General features: G+C 39.6%; 1 protein-coding gene across 3 annotated transcripts in view; it reads right to left on the reverse strand.

Moving 5' to 3' along the window:
- rapgef4a (Rap guanine nucleotide exchange factor 4a) overlaps positions 1–23,306 on the reverse strand; it is a 291,278-nt gene that overhangs the window by 65,874 nt on the left and 202,098 nt on the right. For all 3 annotated transcript variants that reach the window (XM_043693617.1, XM_043693619.1, XM_043693618.1), the window contains 6 exons: positions 21,321–21,436; positions 20,658–20,746; positions 18,096–18,137; positions 12,869–12,959; positions 11,588–11,738; positions 7,517–7,605 (listed from right to left, as the gene is read on the reverse strand). In XM_043693617.1, coding sequence (XP_043549552.1) covers positions 7,517–7,605; positions 11,588–11,738; positions 12,869–12,959; positions 18,096–18,137; positions 20,658–20,746; positions 21,321–21,436 — 578 coding nt within the window. The remainder of the gene's footprint in view (positions 1–7,516; positions 7,606–11,587; positions 11,739–12,868; positions 12,960–18,095; positions 18,138–20,657; positions 20,747–21,320; positions 21,437–23,306) is intronic.

Consider the following 23,306-nt stretch of genomic DNA (forward strand, 5'->3'; position numbering starts at 1 on the left):
TTAAGAAACCATTCGGTTCAGTTCAGTGCTGAAATCCACAAAGCATTCTTTTTCCACCGGTGTTTTCAGCATTTTTAAAGAGTTTTTTTTCCACATGATGTGCGATTGGTGAACTTTGTGGGTTTTCACAAGAATTGATTGATTCATGGTCACCAATACTAAGATTAGCTTTATATTCCAGACTTTACTCAAGTCAATTATCAAATGAATAAAGTGATGGAAGGTGTCATCAACAGTGGTATCAACCCACACCTTCTCAGGAATAACCCATTCAGTGACACCCAGTTTGGGTTCCACTAGACCACTCTGCTCCAGATCTCATTTATAACCTTGGTCCAAACATGGACAAAAGAACTGAATTCCAGAGGTGAGATGAGAGCGACAGCCTTGACATCAAGGCTGCATTCGACAAAGTGTGGCATCAAGAAGCCCTAGCAAAATTGGAATCAATGGGAATCCAGGGGCAAACTCTACTGATTGGAGTCATACCTGACTCATAGGAATTTATTGTGGTTGGTGGAAGTCAGTCATCTCAGCTCCAAGACATCTCTGCAGTGTCCTAGTCCAACCATCTTCAGCTGCTTCATCAATCACCTTCCCTCCATCATAAGGTTAGAAGTGGAAATGTTCACTGATAATTGCACAATTATCAGCACCATTCATGACTCCTCAGATACTGAAGCAGTCCACATTCAAATGCAACAAGATCTAGACAACATCTAGGCTTGGGCTGACAAGTAGCAAGTAACATTTATGCCACACAAATACCAGGCTATGACTATCACCAATAAGAGACAATCTCACCATCAACCCTTGACATTTAATGGTGCTACTGAATCACTGAATTCCCAACTATTAACATCCTGGAGGTGATCAAAGACCAGAAATTCAACTCGACTTACCACATAAACAAACAATGTGGCTACAAGGGCAGATCAGAAGCTAGGAATACTGAGGCAAGTAACTCACCTCCTGACTCTCCAAATCCTGTCCATCATCTACAAGGCACATGCCATGAGTGTGATGGAATACTCCCCATTCCAACAATACTCAAGCAGCTTAACACCATCCACGACAAAGCAGCTCACTTGTTTGGTACCTTACCTATAGTCATTCACTCCTTCCACCATTGATGTTCAGTAACAGCACAATGTACTGTTGACAAGATGCACAGTAGAAATTCATCAAACATCCTCAGTTAGCAACTTCCAAATCCATGACTTTTCCATCTAGAAGGACAAGGGCAGTTGATACCTAGGAACATGACCACCTGTAAGTTCCCTCCCACTCACCATCTTGACTTGGAAATATAATTACCATTCCTTTACTGTGGCTGGGTCAAAGTCCTGGAATTCCCTCCCTAATGGCATTGTGGATCAATCCACAGTAGGTGGACTGCAGTGGTTCAGGAAGGCAGCTCACCACCACCCTTTCAAGGGCAACTAGGGACAGGCAATAAATGCTGGCCATCCAGTGATGCCCACGTTTCAGGAATGAACTTAAAAAAATTTGAATTTATATTCCACCAGCGGCTATACTGGGATTTGATCCCATGCCCCAACATCAGGCTGCGCCTCGGAATTACTTGTCCAGTAACATCACCACGACAACACCACCTCCTCTCATTGTTGAAATACAAAATTAAAAGCTCCCATTTTCCTAGTAACATTCATAAAGAGGTCTGCTGCTCATGACAAGAGTTGGATGATTAGAATTAGTTTTGAGCATTCCATTTCTGTGGGACTATTTGATGCATTTGTGTTCTGGCCTCTGCTGCTAAAGGCAAAGTAGGAAAAAGGGCCCAGCGGTGGCAGAAATAACATTTATTTGAGCTTCTGCAGCATAAAACAGATACTTAGAATCACAGGTATCCTGCAGTGTGGATGCAGGTCATTTAGCCCAACGGGCCCACACCTGACCCTCCAAAGAGTATCCACCCAAACCCACCCTACCCTACCCTATCCCAGTCACCCTGCACTGGCCATCACTGGCCTGCACTGGCTAACCCATCTCACCTGCATATCCCTGAACACAATGGGCAATTTAGCATGGCCAATCCACCCAACCTGCACATCTTAGTTGCTGAAAAGGGACTACAAGTCTTACAAAATGTTGGTAATTTCTCACTCTAGATAAGCAATTTAGCTTTTACAAGTTACAGTTCTCAACCCAAACTTTTCTGAAATCTAGGTGCAAACTAAGAGAATAGGAACTTCCAGCATCGAGCTTTGAGAGAGCCTGCACAATGCAACTGATCAAAACAAGAGAAGTTAAAAAGGTACAAAAGTTGACTAGTAGTTGTGCATATGTACTCGACAGGGCCAAAGGTTGACTGCTTTCCCCTCTCTTGATACAAGGGCATAACATATATTTTAGCCTCATTTTTCTCATCAGGCCTGCACACTCTCCACCACAGTACTGTACTTTAAAAGTCATTAACAGTCTGCATGAGCTGGTTGCAAAATACCAAAAGATGATTTTAATGAATCTCATTACCATAAAATTGTATTATACTAGGAAAATCCATGAGGCTAGAAATATAGTCTCACTGTTTAGACAAAATATACTTCAATCATTTTACACAAATTGATTAACCTTTATGTTTCTGATTGACAATTTACAAGAACTACTTCAGGAAGCAGTTTTGCTTCATTTACATTAGATGTTGGCGTCTAGGTCCATATTATGCATAATTGAAGTACACCGTTTTGTATAAATGCATTTGTTACTAAGTCACTCTTAACTGGGGCTCCAAGTTCACCAGTGGCCAAGGACAATTAGGATTGAAACAATGATGCTCCCCCACAAGAGGAGAGTGTGTGAACACTTGAACCCTTTAAACCACCAGAGCATCAAGTGTGGCTGGCAAAGTAAGGGTTGCCAACAAGAAATATGGGTCAGTATAGTTTCTTTTGATAGAATGCACTGTTACTGATGACAAAATATATATGCATAAAGTAGGCAACTTAATTTTCAGTATAACTTGTATTGCACATTAGCCCACACATTGCCAATATTAGATCAGAATTTATACATCAGATCTAAATCTGGTAACTTGACATTCCTTGATCAACAGATAAAAGCTTTTTTACAAAAGCCTTATTGTGACATGAGATTTAAACACAGAGAGCCCAATGAACATTAGCAGGGATTTTTATTCTATTGGCATCAGGTCATGACAAACATGAAGGGAAATTAAGATTAAACAAGGGAAACACAGTATTTACATTGAATTAAATCTGTGGTTTACATCTGGTTGAGAAAGACCTTTGTCTTATTTTTATCCTCATGAATTGTCCTTCCCCAAAGACCCACTTTTCTCCAAACAGTTGGCTGCTCCGACCATCCTGCCCAGTGTCCTCCCTCACAAACACCACCTGCTGCTCATCACAACTTCTTGAACTGGCACCCTCACCACTGACGCTCCTCACTCAATCTCGTTACATAAGAACAAACCAAAGAACTGCAGATATTGGAGATCTGAAACCACAACAGAAATTGCTGGAGAAACTCAGCAGTCTAACAGGCATCCATGGAAAGAAAACGGAGTTAATGTTTCAAATCTTCAGACTGTTAGCAGAACGAAAAAGTGGTACTTATGCTTAAGACCACGTTTGAGAGGGAGTGGATAGTTTGGGTGGGGGGGGGGGGGGGAGAAAGAGAGAGAGGGGGAGTGGATAATTAGAGACAGAGCCTAGAGACACAGATAACAAGGACATTGTGGATAGCGAGCCAGGACAGAAGACATTTGTGTATACAAAAACAAGCCCGAGTTTCCAATGGCCTGTCACTTCAACACACCACATTGTTGTTTGGTCAACATCTGTTTGCAGGCTCCAGTGAAGCTTAGCACAAGCTCAAAGTACAGCATCTCATTTTCCACTTAAGAACCCTGCAGCCTCTAGGAATCGACATCAAGTTCAATAACTTTAAAGCCGGATTGCATCCTTCCATTTTTTCTTTACCCATCCACACCCAGCCTTATGACATGGGTTGACTTTAGCACAGTCACCCATTCTCACCTATTCCCAGATTTATCACCACATTAAGTGGCTTGCTTTCAGTATAACACACCTATTCTCTCCAAATGTTTGTTCTTTTCACTTATTCAGCTAGTGTCTTGGCCTGCTTACCATTACCTCCTTCTTTACCTCCCCCTTTCAGCTGAGTCTCTGGGCTCCACCTATTTGCTCCCCTCCCCCATCCCTGTCTGCAGCGTAAATACCACCTTTTCCTAGCTGCTAACAATTCTGGGGACAAGTCACTGGGGAAGAAATGTTAACTGTTTTCTTCCCACAAATGCTGACAGACCTGCTGAGTTTCATCAGCAATTTCTGTTTTCCTTTAGTTAAAAATGTCTCAAGCAGGGACATGCTACATGCAGCACACTGACTGTATACTAAGCAGCTGCAATGATTCACAGGTTCAATGGTGTAATATGGAGTCCTCTCATACTGGGGTTGAACAAACCATGAATTATCGCACTTTGTACACCTTTTCTCAACTTGTTTAACAGCTGGTGAGAAATGAAAACCATTTCACTGATGAGGTCTCTGTCTTATGGCAGTAATGGCTGTGGTTGGTTTGAAGAACTTCACACTTACATTCCATCTGCCATGTTTGAGCCCATTCATGTATTTGTCCAAGTCCTGTTGAACATTCTCATTTGCTCCTCAAATTTCTATCCCCTTTGAGTTTGGAATACACAAGGAATATGGAAACCGTATAAGTTGCATTGACTAAGGTGGGATATAGACTAGATTGGATTCCCTACAGTGTGGAAACAAGCCCTTCGGAACAACCAGTCCATACCGACCCTCCAAAGAGTAACCCACCCAGACCCATTTCCCTCTGACTAATGCACCTAACTCTACGGGCAATTTAGCATGGCCAATTCACTTGACCTGAACATCTTTGGACTGTGGGAGGAAACTGAAGTACCTGGAGGAAACCCACGCAGACATGGGGAGAAAGTGCAAACTCCACACAGACAGTCACCAGAGGCTGAAATCGAACCTGTGTCCTGATACTGTGATAGTTAATGGCCTACTCCTGTTACAATGCTAACGTGATCATGGGTGACTGAAGATCTTACTGATCTTCAATATTGTGATGCTCACTCAGCAGTTTATGGTTTATGCTAATTGGTTTCATTATGACTGATGCAGTTGAGCCAGTGCCTTTAAAGTTGTTATCTTAAATAATAAACATCTCCACACATCAGAAAAATTAAATTGCTTTTGCCTGACTAATAGTGTTCATTGTATTTTCATGCAAAATGAACAGTAATTTCCAGCCACAGCACATGCACAGTTAAGTGCTGAAATCTAGAAATTGCTGAGATGCAACTTTCTCCCTTGAAATTCCTGCCATCTGATTTACTGTTTAAATGTATTGACAAGTACGGAGTTCCTCTGCATACCCCAAATACAGACAACACCTTCCAAAAACAATCTATGAATGTTTTTAAGGCAGTTTGGATAGATCCGGAGTAAACAAGGTGGTGAAAGGTTATTGGAGGTAGACAGTAATGTGGATTGCAGCTTATTGCAGCAAGAATAGTATTAAATGCCAGGGAAGGCTCAAGGGACAGAATAGCCTACTCCTGCTCCTGTTCATACAAGAAATTAAAGCACCATCTGCCTCCTCAGGTGAATATACAAGATTCCCTGGTAAGAGCAAACTAGTTATCCCGGATGTTCTGCTCAATATTTATTATTCTATCAACGTCACAAAAGTCGGATTATCAGATCATTATCACATTACTGTTTGAGAGAGTTGCTGTGCCCAAATTGGCTGCTGAGTGTCCTAGACTACAATAGGGACCACACTTACAGATAAAAAATTACTACATTGGCTATGAAGTGCTTTGGAATATCTGGTGGCTACTACAGGCTCAAGTTAAATGCCAGCTGCTCTCTTTTATTCTTTAAACCCAGAAGAATAGAATACAAGTGACAGAAGCCATGGTTCCATTACATCATATAGAACCCTGGTTAACCCACACTTGTAGAGTACGGAGAGCAGTCTAGGCACCACACCTTGGGAAGGATAAATTGTCCTTGGAGTGAATGCAACATACATTTATTAGATTGGGATCTGAATTCCTAGAGTTAACTTTTGGAGAAGAGATAACAAACTGTTTACAAGAATTTAAAGTATTACATGGTGCTTCCAAGATATTGAGGGAGAAATGTTAGCGTTGATTCGGAGAAACTATTTCCACTTGTTGGAGAGTTGAGGACTATAGATTTAAAGATTTCAGGAGTGAAACTCAAACACTTCTTCATGCAAAGGATGATTGAACTTTGGAACTTATTTCCACAGTGGTAATCGATGCTAGATCAAGTTCTGCGATCAACGAACTTTTCCTAGAATTGGGTCGCAAATGAGCCATAATCTAACTGAATGGCAGCACAGATTCAAGAAAAGAGTAGATTGTTTATTCCTGTTCCTAAATTGCTTCCTATTCCTGATTTAACATTGCCCTTACTGATACTTTCTGGCTCAGGTATTGATGATAATGATCATTTAATCCAATTCTTGGATATGTTCATAGATATTCTATAATGCAACAAGCTCAATCTGGCTGACAAGTGCTTGCTTTCAGAAACCTATAGAAAATATATGATATTGGATTGCTCTTAGTTATCACCTTAAAAATCCCACATAAATGTTGAGGAAAGAAAATGGCTTAAGTGGTAGACACAGAAAAACTATAGGAAAGGAAGCAAGGGTTTAGTAATTGTAGTTTTGAAATGAATCAGTGTTTTTCACAAATGTTTGTTAGCCTTTATCTGTCAAAATTAAAATACATATTCAAAGTTTGTGAGAAGATTTGTAGCTCAGGTGCTCGTTGTTGCGGTTCTGTTCACCAAGCTGAGAATTTGTGTTGCAGACATTTCGTCCCCTGTCTAGGTGACATCCTCAGTGCTTGGGAGCCTCCTGTGAAGTGCTTCTGTGATGTTTCCTCCGGAATTTATAGTGGTTTGTCGCTGCCGCTCCCGGTTGTCAGTTCCAGCTGTCTGCGTGTGTGGCTACTAAGGATAGCTGGTCATGTCGTTTCCTTAGTAGCCACACATGCAGATGACAAGCAACAAGAATTTGACTGGGACAACACTACTATTATAGGACAAGCCAAACAGAGAACAGCAAGGGAATTCCTAGAGGCATGGCACTCATCCACAGATTCAAATCAATAAGCACATCGACCTGGACCCAATATACCGACCACTGCAGCGGACAGCTGGAATTGACAACCGGAAGCGGCAGCGACAAACCACTATAAATTCCGGAGGAAACAACACAGAAGCGCTTCACAGGAGGCTCCCAAGCACTGAGGATGTCACCTAGACAGGGGACGAAATATCTGCAACACAAATTCCCAGTTTAAAATATATATGTTAAATGGTTGTGTTTTTGAACAAATTTAAAGTACTGTACTAGTGTTTGAATTACTTATAGCATACAAAACACAAACTTCATTAATAATAAGTAATCAGAAAAAAATCCTTACTTCTGTTTTACCAGTTTCTCTAATTCTGGGAGCTGTTCCTTCAAAGCAGGAATCATCCGTGAGTCATCTGACACTGACACAAAAAATTCCTATAAAATCAGACAATTAATGTTAAGATTATAGAGCAAATGGTGGTGTTTTTTAAATGTTCAGTAATCATCACTGGGTAGTGAAGAGATATCTTATTCCATTCTGTGGACAGCAGATACCATTTGAATTATTGCAATGTCATTGTCCAAAGTCTGGTGGCAGCGAGATGTATTAAAATGAAATAGCCAGTAGCCATCATGCCCATTAACATTAATCAATCCCACCTTCCAGCCTACTGAATTATACTCAAGATTATTTTGATATAATGTAGTGACTTTTACATAATTAATGGGAAGGTGGTTGCATTTCTGCTAGTGTAAATTCAGTTCTCAATAATGTTAATTTTAATAATATAACAATTAACACAGGGTCAACATTAGAGCGGTGCCGGAAAAGCACACCAGTCAGGCAGCAGAGGAGCAAGAAAATTGGCATTTCTGGCAAAAGCCCTTCATCAGGAAGGCTTTTGCCCGAAACATCGATTTTCCTGCTCCTCGGATGCTACCTGACCTGCTGCGTTTTTTCAGCACCACTCTAATCTTGATTCTGATCTCCAGCATCTGCAGTCCTCACTTTCACCTAATTAACAGGGCCCTGAGTAGTATTGTACAACAGAAAGACCTTGGGGTTCAGGTACATAATTCTGAGATTTGTGTCACAGATAGAAAGGGTGGTTAAGGCAGTTTTTAGTACGCTTGCCATCATTGCTCAGATCTTTGAGTACAAGAGTTAGGAGTTCATGTTGAGGTTGCTTCCGGAATGCTGTGGGCAGTTCTGGTTGCACTGTTGTTGGAAGATAGAAAAGATGAATGACAAGGGTTAGGAGAGTGCAGGAGCTCAAAACTTGGGAGCATATTTTTGAGGTGAGAGGAGAAAGATTTAAAGTGGATGCAGGTACAGTTACAATGTTTAAAAGCCATTTGGATAAGTTCATGAATAAGCAAGGTTTGGAGGGATAAGGGCCAAGAGCAGGCAGGTAGGACTAGTTTAGTTTGGGAACATGGGTAGCATGGAATGGTTGGACTGAAAGGTCTATTTTCACGCTCTGTGACTCTATGACTATGACTCTAATGTAAAAAATGTTCATTTATTTCTAATTCTTTTCCCATTTCAAAGTAAAACATGAAAAGATTTGCTCAATCAATCAATAAGCATTGTACTCCTGTAAAGTGAGAATTAGCTAGAATGCTTAAATTTTGACAAGATGGAAACATGTAAAATAATGTACCTTCAATTTTATTTATATTCAGGTTATTATATACACAGTATTACAGGAGTAAAGTAAGCCACACTTCAAATCACAAGACAGCATAAGCCTCCTTCAAATCATGTGCTTGACAAATGATAAAACCTGATCACACGAAACATTGGGAGGTGCTCTAAAGAGACATTATTGGCTTGATTTATGCTGTAGACTTTATATTTTTCATAACAGATAATTTTTTGTCTGCACACTTGCTTTAAAACAAAATGCACATGACAGCTTGGTGATGGAATAAGATTTGTTCCAAATTTGACACATGTGCACCATCTAGTGTTTAACTGGTTAGTTTTTCCTTAAAATTTTAATTTCTTCAGAATATTGTCAAAATGAAATGGCTAATAAGATTCACAGCCCAGTTCACTATCTTTTTAGCTCCCCTTTCACTAAATCAGTTGCACACATGATTAACATGTAAAACAAACGCAAATCAAACAAATATTGCAGATTCAACATATTTCAACTTAATATTAGTTTATCTTGTATGTATTCTAAGGATAATCCATAAGATTGTTGGTTTCACAAGAATTCCAAATTTATATTTTAAAGATAAGGAAGAAGGGAGAAAAGATTTTGTCAACTGTTAGGAAGCATTCAAGTTTTTGATAAAGGCAAATAGTAAAAAGATTATTTTAAAATAAGTGTCTACTTGGAGGTTAACAAACAACTTGAACTGCATTCTTTCATGAATATCTCAAAGGCAATTCAAAACAAGTCTTTACTCATTTAAAACTGAGTCAAGCAAAATAGGCCTCCATAAAACACCAGCTGAACTAATTATTGCAGTAAAGTACAAAATGAAGACAGAGAAACTATAAACCATAGGGACTGAAGTAGAAGCATCTACCATTACCTTCTTGCTGTCATTAGTGCTTGCTAAACATATATAATAGCTTGGCAACTACTATGAATAGCTCTTCAGGCTTTGGCAGCAGGCATGAGCTATTCAAAATAAATGCTGCATTTATTATCCAACATGGGGCTGGATTTTCAGACCTGGTTGGTGCAGTGAGTGGAAAGCAGCAGGGACATGACAACAAGAACCATGGGTGCCCCAGTTCCATTCTGATCCGAGACACATCGGTGCAGGCGGCATAGAGGGTGAGTGGCACGGCTACCCGGCTAGTCATTCAGGTTGCTATGAAGAATCATTAAGAGCCTATTGAGAACTAATTATAGGTAGCTGCTAGTGCTTGTGGTGGAAATCAGTTAGTTTTCAAGGAAGTAGCCTCTCTGCACCAAAAAGACAATCCCACCCATACCCTGCTGAATCCAACATAATCACAGAACTGTAACAGTACAGAAGGAGGCCATTCAGTCTATGATGTGGGCACAGGCTCTCAGAGTATTCTAACTTAGTGTGAAAACTCTCCCCTTTTCCTGCACATTGAATGACTATTTCACCAGAAACAATGCCCTCTTGAATGCCTCAAGTGAACTTAATTCCACTACGATTCAAGGCAATGCATTCCAGACCCCAATCATTTGCTGTGTGGAAAAGATTTCTCACCTTGCATTTCCTTCTTTTGTGAACCTCTGCCCTTACGTCTCAACCCATTTGAGTGTAGGAAGAGTTGCTCCCAATTCATCGCTCACACAGCAATACCCTAGCTAGAATGGTCCTATTATTTTCTTTCTGCCCAATAGAGCAGTCTGTCACTCCTTTCAAGCTGGAAGCTCTCCAATTGCCTCTCCAGCTCGAACAGCCCAGCCACCAGGCTTAACTGGACAGCTAGTTGTTGAAGTGCTATGAAGGCTGGGGTTGATGACAATTCCCACAAAGATAGATATGTTCTGGATTATTAGGAGATCAAAAGGGACAAGGCTGGAGAATGGGGTTCAGAAACAGGTCAGCCCATGAGCAAATCGTGTGGGGCAAACTCCATCGGCTGAATGGCCCAATTCTGCTCCTACAGTCTTATGTTATCATCCACCCTCCTCCCACCTCCCACACTCTCAACTTAGCTACCAGGAGGATGACAACAATCACCAGAGTTATTGTTCCTTTGGATTCTTCTTGCTTGTGTGCGCAGAAACACCCAATTCCTCTCCTTCATACACATTTGTCTAATGATGTCATATAGCAAGACACTGGAGAAAACCATTGACATTGTAAACATGAACTCAGCTCTTCTTTTGGAAAAAAAATTCACATTATAAAAAACCTTAACTTTGCTTCCTTCTTTCCCCAAGAGCTACATAATACTCATGCAGACTATTGATGTGTACTGTAAGTATAATAATTACAAATATAAAAGTTGGAATGTGGCATCATTCAAATGGTGGGGAAGGAATAAAAGGAAAAAATTGCAGCTTACTCAATTTTTTAATAGCGCTAACCATTAAACAATTACAAGTTATTTGCTCATAGCCTATAAAGAGGAGGATTACAGTAATGGCAACGACAATTGGGCAGTCTCTATAATAGATCCCCAGTTCACAACTCTGGTTTACACTGTGGCACTCAGTGGAAATTTACTCAATTACATGTTCAGTCATTGCAGGACTCTTGATCAGAAATGGAGATCAGCAACATATTTACATATAGTTTGATATGCTTTCTACAACCAACAAAATACCAGAAATATTTTTATTGAAATTGTTAAATATTGTACAATTCCTTAAATAAATTTTACATTTATTCACTTGTCAGTAATTGAATCTGGTTTGGTTAGATGACTATTGTGGGGGATAGTACCATCTTGGATTGCAATACTCACTTCAAGAAATGCAACAGCACTGTCTTCTTCCTGTAAGAGATCTGCATATACCTTTGCCCAGTGTAGGACAAGGCGGATGACCCGTCTCTTGTTACTGAGGGCATAGTCCAGCTTCTCTTGTTCTGTACCTTGCAATGCTTCTGCATGGTAAGTGCACATATGTCAAGGAAATTCACATCATTTTGAAACAATGTTTGTAAACTGTCAATTTGGTCCCAGTCAGATACGGTTTCATTTAAGATTACACATGTGAATAATCACTACCAACTTTGAATATTTTTTTTATGTGAGAAAAAAAGGGACAACATAACTTTTGAATACTGAAAACACTACTATATAAATGCATTTTATTAATTTGACTTTCTTCCCAGGTGGCAGAGCTAAAAAAGACATTAGCTTTGTAGCAAGAAAACAAGAGCCAATGAAGAATGGATAATAACCATGTGGGCTTAGGACCATGGAATCTTAGAATCCCTACAATGCAGGAGGCGGCCATTCAGCCCATCAAATCTGCATCAATCCTCAGAAGACCATCCCACCCAGACCCAGCCTTCCCCCATAACCCCAGTTACTATTGCTAATCCATCTAGCCTACGCATCCATGAACACCATGGACAACCCACGTAACCTGCACATCTTTGGATTTAAGAAAGCAGAGCACCCACAGGAAACTAAAGCAGACACAGGGAGAAATGCAAACACCATACAGTCACGCCTTACTGGAATCAAACCGGGGTCCCCGGCACTGTAAAGCAGCAGTGTTAACCACTGAACCACTATGCCGCCCACAATAGTAGAATTCGTATGTTTTTGACTGCAGGAGAAAATGTTAAACTGCAGGTGTCAAGTGACATTTACATTCCCCTGTGATGTTTCTCCAGATTTAACCAGGTCATTTGGCAGCAGGATAAAAACATGCTCTGACTTCAATACAGAAAACAGATCTAGAAACCCTAGCTGCTAAATACTACTAGTATGGAATGGGTTAACACCCACACTGAAATCTATTTTTGGAGCTGCAATTATGTTGAGAGCTTGCACATAATTGTCAGAATCAAAGGCTCATACAGATATTTTGCGCACAGCACTCACCTGTAATTCTTATTCTTTTCTGAAAATTTAATGTCTCAATCAAGCATTTGAGTAATAACTATGACTGACATCGCCATTTTAAAAAATAATCTTGCAAAGTACTCCATTTTGAACAATTAGTGTTATAATCCATGGGAAGAATACCTGAAAAATTAGAATGCATTTTAAGGAACACTGGAAAAAGGATATTGAGCCATTAGGGCTGGGTAAAGCTGGCTGTGTGGCATAAAAATGCAGTGCAACAGAACAAAGTCATCAAGGCATGGATCTGTCAAAAAAGCTGAAAATAAAAAAAGAAAAAAATCAGCATCCTTTTGAGAATACAAGAAATTATGAAACTTAATTTAAAAAACTCCACTCTTCCAGAAAATGTAATTCATTAAAACAATTCAATAGCTGTGATTTTGCAATATGTTGTGAAACCTTTTGAAATAATTTCTCATACTGTGACTTGTGAAAATTGTCCATTTTGTAGTTGTTGCACTCAGTCAAATTGATTAGCACAGAACTGTACAATAGAACTGATTAAATTTAATTAATGCCTTAGAAGTGTGCATCAAGCTTTTGTATTTTCACAAAAATTCAACTTTGTACAGATCTCAACAGATTGGATTCAAGCCTCCTAATCTGAAGGAGCTTGGAGCAAAATGGAGTTGATTCGTACAAACAATCTCATCATTTCTCAAAACAAGTTGTTGAACAGAAAATGTCTGCCAGTGCTGGATGTCTGTTATAAAGTACCTCTGAAAGGTACTTTGTTGGAAAATGCAACCCGAGGAATATTAATTCTCTAATTAGCAGAAAAAGAGCAGAACACTTAAAATGGAGCAACACCATTTTCTAATGGATCCCAGATTCTCCATTTCACAGCACTTGTTTTAGTGGAATACTTATATGGGAACATGAATAAACACCACAAATTGAACTCCTATGACCTATATGGGAACCTAAATTTGCATTTACAGAGCACCTTTAAATATGGCTAACAATGGTACAAAGCAGAAATTGGATCAGGTTGTGTGGCAGCAAGCTATCTACTGGCAGTTGTAAATGTTTCATTACTCTTCCACATTTAACATTAATTTGTCTGGGTAGCATATTTTTATTTTCGATGGTGAGGGAGATTGGGTGCTGGGATCTGAATAAGTAGGAGAAGGAACTCTGCAAAACTAAACATAAGGACTGAGGAAACCACGCAAATTGGAGCAGCTGATTTCAATACAAATAATAGATACAGAAGTAGATATACAAAAAAGTATAAAAATATTAGATTGAAAGAGAAAAAAGATACAGAAAGGATTTCATTAGAAGAAAAAAATAAGGTAGGCATTAGTTAAATTTCTAACAGCAATTATAACCTGAAGTAATGAGACTTCACATTTGTAAATAGTCAACTTTCAATGCCAGAGAAGGTGTTCCATAATAATTAACAATTAGCAGATTGTATCCTAATCGTCAACAGGCTCTGTTCACCCATTATTACTGTGACTGTGGCCTTCTAGTTCAGTAAAGTGTTGTTTCTCAAATTTCCCATTCTAGTTTCCAGATCCAGGCAAGACATTACCCCTCCATAACTCGATAACCTCCTTCTGATCTCGAACACCAAGAGACTCCTTAACCCTACCAACTTCAGGAAGCTTTCAGAAATAGAGTTATAGAAACGTACATCACTGAAACAGACCCTTCAGTCCAACTCGTCCATGCCAACCAGATACCCTAAATAAAACTAGTCCCATTTGCCAGCATTTGGCCATATCCCTTTATACCCTTCCCATTCATACAACATTTAAAAGGCATCTCGATGGGTAACTGTACCAGCTTCCACCACTTCCCCTGGCAGCTCATTCCATACACACCATCCAGTGTGTAAAAATTGCCCTTTAGGTCTCTTAAATCTTTCCCCTCTCACCTTAAACATATGCCTTCCAGGGGAAAAGACCTTGTCTATCTACCCTATCCATACTCATGATTTTATAAACCTCTATAACGTCACCCCTCAGCCTCCAGGGGATTTGGACTGTTATCAACGCAATGGCCACAATGAGATGGACAAGCCAATGTTCATGCAGTCCCTGATGTACAAGTAGATCAAGAAACAGAAGGCAGTGAAGAAATATGCAGAGCAGCTCATTTCCAAGGGCATCGTAAGTCAAGAATTTGAGGTTTGGAGCTCTTTTCAGTTTCATCACGAATGCCGATTCCCACAGGAACACAGTCATGTGACATCCTGGACACCTGATCCAACTCCCAACCCCCTGCCCGTTTATTTCCCTCCATTCCATTTTTCTTCCGAAATCCATCATCATCTCTGCTTCCAATGTCTTCATGAACAGCAAGTTCCAGTTCATTGCAGATAAAATGTTCTTCCTCTCATATCAACCACTCTGAAGTGCCTGCCCAAATCCTTAAAATGTACTATCTCTCTCATCCCTTGTTGAAGGGATTGGCTTCTCTGATATCACTATGTGATATCAAGAAACGGTTGGAGACACTGGATACTGCAAAGGCTACGGGCCCTGACAACACTACCACAATGGTGCTGAAGACTTGTGCTCCAGAACTTGTCACTCCCCTAGCCAAACTATTCCAGCACAATTACAACACCATCATCTACCTGACAATGTAGAAAATTGCCCAAGTATGTCCTACACACAAAAAGCAGGATAAATCCAAACCAACCAATGACTGCCCCATTAGTCTACTCTCAGATCAACAGTAAAGTGATGGAAGATGTAATCAACAGCACTATCAAGCAGCACCTGTTCAGTGACACCCAGTTTGGGTTCCGCCAGGGCCACTCAGCTCCTGACCTCATTACAGCCTTGGTTCAAACATGGACAAAGGAGCTAAATTTCAGAGGTAAGGTGAGAATAACAGCCTTTGATGTCAAGCTGCATTCTACTGGTGTGGCACCAAGGAACCTGACCAAAACTGGAATCAATGGCAATTGGGGCAAACACTCCAGTGGTTGGAGTCATACCTGGCAAAGAAGAAGATAGTTGTGGTAGTTGGAGGTCAGTCATCTCAGTTCCAGGACATCCCTGTAGGAGTTCCTCGGGGGCAGTGTCCTGGCCCAACCATCTTCATCTGTTTCATCAATGACCTTCCCTCCATTATAAAGGTCAGAAATGGGGATGTTTGCCTATGATTGCACAGTGTTCAACACCATTTGACCACAATGCCATTAGGGAGGGAATTCCAGGATTTTGGCCCAATGACTGGGAAGGAATGGCAATACATTTCTAAGTCAGGATGGTGAGTGGCTTGGAGGGGATTGAGGGTAGTGGTGTTCAATGTTTCTGCTGCTCTTGTCCTTTTAGGTGGAAATGGTTATTGGTTTGGAAGGTGCTGTCTAAGGATCTTTGGTGAATTTCTGCATTGCATTTTGTAGATTAGCAGTTGTGTCCATTGAGCGTTGCTGGTTGAGGGGTGGATGCTTGTGGATGCCAATTAAGTGGACTGCTTTGTCTTGGATGATGTCAATCCTGTTGTTTAGGCTGCCATCACACTTCTAACCTGTGCCTTGTAGATAGTAGACAGGCTTTGGGGAGTCAGAAGGTGAGTTACTCACCACGATATTACTAGTCTTTAACCTGTTCTTTGTAGCCACTGCATTTATGTGGTGAGTCAAGTTCAGTTCTGGTTAATGGTAACTGCTAAGATGTTGATAGTGGGGGATTCAGTGCTGGTAACACCATGAATATCAAGGGGCGGTCGTTAGATTGTCTCTTATTAGTGATGGTTATAGCCTGGCATTTATGTTGCGTAAATGTTACTTGCCACTTGTCATCCCAAATCTGGATGTTCTCTTGATCTTGTTACATTTGAACATTGGCTGCTTCAGTATCTGAGGAGTTGCAAATGGTGTTGAACACTGGTGACAACATGGCACAGCAGCCACAAAGCTACATTACCACATAATAGGATGGCTGACATTCCCTCACACACCCCCCCATTCTCTCACCTTCATTGTTTTACTAATTGCTGATTCGTTTGGGCCTTTAATGTCCCAGCATCCAACAAACATGGATCCCGTGCTTTCACCATCAAACTGACACTTACTCTGCCCTCCCTGTGTTGTCCCAGACATTTTCTAGCAGCGAACTTTGACAGAAAAAAACTGAGCCATTGGATCATTTTAACTTTTAGAATATTGTGTGCAACTCTGGTCTCCCTGCTATTGAAACGATGTTGTGATACTTGAAAGGGTTCAGAAAAGATTTACAAGGATGTTGCCAGGGTTAGAGGGTTTATGCTGTGGGGAGAGGCTGAATAGGTTCAGGCTGTTTTCATAGAATCTCCACAATGTGGAAGCAGACCATTCAGCCCATCAATTTCACACCCACCCACACCCAGATCCATCCCCCTATCCTGTTCTTGTAACTCTGCATTTCCCATGACTAATGCATTTAACCTGCACATCCCTGGACACAATGAGGAATTTAGCATGTCCAATCCACCTAACCTGCACATCTTTGAACTGTGGGAGAATACCGGAACAGCTGGAGAAAATCCATGCGGACACTAGGTGAACAAACAAACTCCACACAGACAATCGCTTGAGGGTGGAATCGAACCTGGGTCACAATACTAGATTGAGAGTTGTTTTTGTTGTTTATTCATTAGTAGGATGTTGGCATTGCTGCCTGGTCAGCATTTATCACCCAGCCCTAGTTGCCCTTGAGAGGGTGATGGTGAGCTGCCTTCTTGAATCACCGCAGTCCACCTACTGCCTTCCCTGTGTTGGAAGGGGACAAACAATACTTTTAGGAAGGAGAAGTTGCTGTATTTTGATCCAGTGACAGTGAAGGGACGCTATCATATTTCCTAGCCAGAAATGGTGTATCCTTTTAGATAGAGAAAATCTCTAGTTTGGAAGGTACTGTTGGAGCAGCCTTGATGAATTCATAAGGCCCAATACTAGATTGAATAAAGTTAATAATGTGCAATTGTAATTTCAAAATTGTTGTTTTGTTCAGGACACTTAATTTAATCCTTGACTATGAAGGAGCAGTAATAAACAGTAATTATTGGTTGCACCTCAAAGAACCATTGTTTAATCCTAGGATAAAGCAGAGGTGAATGGATTGAGCTAGCATTGCATTGATTTCTGCTGGTTATTAAGATAAATTATTAAAATAATAAAATAGAATTTTTTTTTATAAAAGTAAAAGTAAATTGGTTTAAGGACAACAATGATGCTTTAATATGCTAGGAAGTGATGTGAAAGGATGCAGACTTAAACTCACAATCCTCTGTCAGAACTGCCAGCAATAGCTGTGAAACTAGGAAACAGGTCTCACACAGGACTGGAATTCCATATTAGAACATCAGAACACAAATGTGTCCTGCTGAGCTGCTCATGTCCCTACCAGTGGCTAGAACACTTGTGCAGTGGGAACAGATTTGTACTCACCCTCACCCTTCCTCTCAGTCAGGGACCATGGTGGAGGGACACCTGAAGAGAAAAAAAAATGTACATCAAAATGTGGCAGAAAATTACAGTACATTTTTAATTTCATGTCTCAATAATAATTATATTTTGAAGTTTGTGGAACGTTTTCATGTTAAAAACATAAGCTTGAAGTCAGTGTACAATTGTATTTATATCTGATTTTTAATTTTCTTGGGTTACTTCAATTTGTTAGATTAATACTGAGGTACAGTTCCCTGAACCACTCAACATGCTCCAAGATAGTTATTCTCTGATTTCAATCAAGTGTTCTTGCTTCATGTAATTCCAGACAAAAGGGATTAGAAACTAACATTCAGCACTCTTTTGCATAAACAAAAATTAGTCCTGAAGATTAAAAATGGTATGTAGGGTGTGCTTGCGCACGGCTGCTGGGAAAATATCACTTGCTGAACTGGTTAGGACACTTTAGGATCATACACTCTGATTAGATTAGATTACAGTGTGGAAACAGGCCCTTCAGCCCAACAAGTCCACACCGACCCGCCGAAGCACAACCCACCCATACCCCTACATTTACCCCTTACCTAACACTACGGGCAATTTAGCATGGCCAATTCATCTAACCTGCACATCTTTGGACTGTGGAAGGAAACCGGAGCACCCGGAGGAAACCCACGCAGACATGGGGAGAACGTGCAAACTCCACACAGTCAGTCGCCTGAGGCGGGAATTGAACCCGGGTCTCTGGCGCTGTGAGGCAGCAGTGCTAACCACTGTGCCACCGTGCTGCCCACTTTTAACAATAAAATCGGTCCAGCAATAAGCAATCAGCAATAAGCTATTTCCAATGCAAATTGAATTAAACAAAATCAATACTTTAGTTTTAAAAATTGAAAATAGTATAGTCTCATTTTATATAAAGATGCTATCCAATATTTGTAATGGACATACAATAGAAGTAAATGTTTCACAATACATTAATGGAAAACAAATTTCCACTTTGCATCAATTCAAGAACAGTATGTAGCATTAGTCTTAGGAGTAGACATTATCCAGGGTCCATTTCCAGCTTGAACCTACTTTTATCAAGCCTTTCTGCCATTCAGTTAGATCATGGCTAATCTGTACCTCAACTCTATTTCCTCACCTAAAGTGGGATTTAAAGCCATAACATCTTAACTCTGATAGAAAAACTAAGTGAGCCAAGGTCAACTTATGTCCAGATGAAGTCACTGAAAACTGCTATGCCAGCAACCTCCTTCACAGAGCGAGGAAAGGGATATTCATTATCAATAAAGCCAAAAACAGTGCTCTCAGTAGAGAGCCAAAATATGATAAACACATGATTTAACACCAAAGATGAATTTGTATTTAAATAGCCCCTCATCATTATCTCAATGCTTCACGTGCATTGAAATCCTATAGTTAGGCCTTTTGGGAATCTGCACAAAGCATTCTGTTCACCATTTCACCCACTGTGGGTCCAATGTTCACTTACCTATGATTTACAGAAAAAAAGAACCACTTGCTAGCAACGTCAATAAATGAAATTATGCCCATGTCAAACTAAGAAACAAAAGCAATGATAAACAGGAAACCATATTTCCATTATTGGAAAGTAGGACTGCACATGCAACATCATGCACATGAGCTCACATTGTTGTAATAACTTAGAGCAGTTTGACAAATCTTATGTATATTTTTATTTTATCACAATTTCTCTCATAGAACATCTTCATATTAAAAACATTTTATTAACTGAATTTTATCTTCTACTGCGCTCAAAAGTTTAGATGGTCTAAATTCATCGAATTGACTAGCATTACAAAACATATTCATCATTTGTGAATTTGTCATTTGCAAGATCTTCCAGGAACATAACCCTGGGAAATGGTTTGACCAGACTGTATATGAAATTACTTCCAAATGTAGTGACACTAAGTAAATGCAACAGTTATTTTGTACACACTGTTCATAAGAACATCAATAAACCAAACAGTTAACGGTCTTTGGTGTTCTTATTTAGAAAGGTATCCTGGTCCTGTTCTCATTCTTTAATATTCTACACATTGCACAACAGTTAAATTGGACATTGATCTAATACAGGTTGGAGTATTGTGAAATGCTGTACAATTCTACTTTAACAATTCCTCAAGTGGAGTTTGAATTCTGAATCCTCTGTCTCAGAAGCAAGCGTGTTACTAAGCCAAGCTAATTCAGATACATAGACCATACACGTACTTAATTTAATTACATGGAACATATCAATTCAGACAAAATAATCCATTATCTAGATGACATAACTATTATATTAAATGAAAATAATTTGAGAATTCAGATTAGTGAAAAAAAAATAAGACCATAATTTTAATGGGTTTTTTTCAAAACCCAAAACACAATTTTGATACAATTAGCTTTATTTAATCTTAAAAATGCACTCCAGAAATAATACAGGACTTAGAAATTCAAAGATCCTAACCATTTTCCCATATTAAGACGATATTGAAACGCAGTAAGTTGCAACCTATTAAATTAATGCCTTTGGTCTTTTAAAAATCAAACCTGTCATTCCATTAGCAGGCAAATCAGGGCGTATAGTTTCCAGAAAGTGCTCTAATATTTTTTCAGGAGTTCCTGCCATCACTGTGTATCTGGAAGGATGAAAGAATGACTTGATTAATCACAGAAAATGCAGTTTAAATTGCTATGGACTTCCTAATTAACCTGCTGTTAAAAAGGACTAAACAGATTATCAAGATAATTAAAGAAAGGAATCATTAAAATCAAGATGTTGCCTTAGACAGTAATTAGCTGAATTTAATTTGTTCGTACAGTATAAAACATGTTACTGCTATAAATGACTTCAAAAAGTAGGAGCTAATTTAAAATAATGATTAGAAAATTCTGGACGAGGGAAAAAGAGCAAGATGTCAAACTCTATGCAACTGTTCATATTTTAATCACTTCTGATGGATTGAAATCCTCCAATTACATTTACTGACTAGCCCCTCCACAGGTGATTATTCTTGTTATTTTAAGTTGTGCAGTGTCATATTAATAATCCATTTTTATTCTCCCTGTACTTCCCCCTCTTATTTCACGATGATGAAACTGAAACAGTTATGAAATGAAGTGATCACTCAGACCTCTACAGCCACACACTTAAGCAACATTCCCTATGTTAGATCCCAAGTAGCACAAAGTGCAATGCTGTAGAATACCTACTTGTATTGTGTCTGTGTGCTTCCCTGATTAGAAGGTCTGCTACCCATTGGTATTTTCTCCAAAACCAAAACGTCTCGTCCATGTTCTTTGAGTCTCACTGTATTGGCCTCAACATCCTGAAGTGCATTGTTAGGGGGATTGGGGTTGACAGCAGAAAGGAGTAAAAGTCATAAAATGAAAGCTGTTTGTTCAACGGAGAAAGTATCTACTTACTTATTGATAGATTGAAATGGAAATTTTGAGCCTTTTATTATTGATCAGTTATGAATAGGTTGTTACTCTATTACAAGGCATGTCAAATGGAGGCAAAATTCTGTATAATCTTGTAATTCAATAGCTTGAAGTTATTTTAACTGATGAGTTCAACACAATGCCTTTGATTTGGTGTTTAAATTTAATGAAAGATGTAACACTGTACTACAGGTAATACTACAAATTATCTGTGAAATATGTTCTAAACTGATGTCATTTTCCACTGGTTAGATGCTTTTGAGGGTTTTTTAATTTAGTTCACTCCATCCTTCTAAAGAGATTACTTTGGATTTGTAACAAATGAAGAAAATTTATGGAGCAGGCAATAATCGTGCTGCAGATAATGAACAACATGAATCACTCTTCAGAGGGCTGTGGGCTTGTCATTTACTTAATGTCAAATTAGTATGTTTAAAGCATCTCAAACTGCAACATAATATGACTAATCCATTAAATTTATTCCATGGTAGTCAGTCATCGACTATAAACACCGGTAGGAAAGACTCCTAAATCCCTCACCAGGCTTTGACACTGAAAAGTCTCAACAACTCAACTATATAGCACCATTCCTGTCTGAGCATATTGTTCAATTTTTTAAAAAAAGTTCTTAAAATACAAAAAATTAAACTCTCCTCAATGTTGTTGGGACTCAAACAACTGCACATTGCACCTACAATCCTATTTTAAAATGGAGATAAGACCGCAGGACAAGGGAGCAGAAAGAGACCATTTAGCCCACTGAATGAAGTGATGGTTGATCTGTTAATCTTGAATCTACCTGCCTGCTTTTTCCCTATAATTCCTTTACTAATTAGAAATTCAGTCTATCTCAGCCTTGAATATAGTTAATGAGCCAACCCTGACACCCCCTTTTGGCAAAGAATTCCATAGATTTACTTCCCTCAAAACAAGGTCCTCACCACTTCTGTCCTAAACAGAATACCCATTGCTCTGAAACGTACCCTCTGGTCCTACTCTCCCACAAGGGGATGGAGCCCTCACTGTATTTACACTGCCAAAAAGTTACTGCTTATTCTTCTAAACTCCAATTAGTACTTGCCCAATCTACTCTACCCCTTCTCATAAGGCAATACCCAGAATCAACCTAATGAAACTTCTCTAGACTGTTGAATGTCAATGTATCTTTCCTTAGATTGGGAGACCAAAACTATTCACATTATTCTGGGTGTGGCCTTGTATAATTTTAGCATGACTTCCCTCGTTTTATATTCCATTCCGTTGAGGCCAACATTCCATTTGCTTTCCCTATTACAAACTGAACTTGCATGTTAATCTTAGACAATAGACAATAGGTGCAGAAGGCCATTCTGCCCTTCAAGCCTGCACCACCATTCAATATGATCATGGCTGATCATCCTTAATCAGTATCCTGTTCCTGCCTTATCTCCATAACCCTTGATTCCACTATCCTGGAGAGCTCTATCCAACTCTTTCTTAAATGAATCCAGAGACTAGGCCTCCACTGCCCTCTGGGGCAGAGCATTCCACACAGCCACTTCTTCTGGGTGAAGAAGTTTCTCCTCATCTCTGTCCTAAATGGTCTACCCCTTATTTTTAAGCTGTGTCCTCTGGTTCGACACTCACCCATCAGCGGAAACATGTTTCCTGCCTCCAGAGTGTCCAAACCTTTAATAATCTTGTATGTCTCAATCAGATCCCCTCTCAGTCTTCTAAACTCAAGGGTATACAAGCCCAATCGCTCCAGTCTTTCAG

This window comes from Chiloscyllium plagiosum, chromosome 7 (genome assembly GCF_004010195.1).
Source record: "Chiloscyllium plagiosum isolate BGI_BamShark_2017 chromosome 7, ASM401019v2, whole genome shotgun sequence".
NCBI lineage: Eukaryota > Metazoa > Chordata > Chondrichthyes > Orectolobiformes > Hemiscylliidae > Chiloscyllium > Chiloscyllium plagiosum.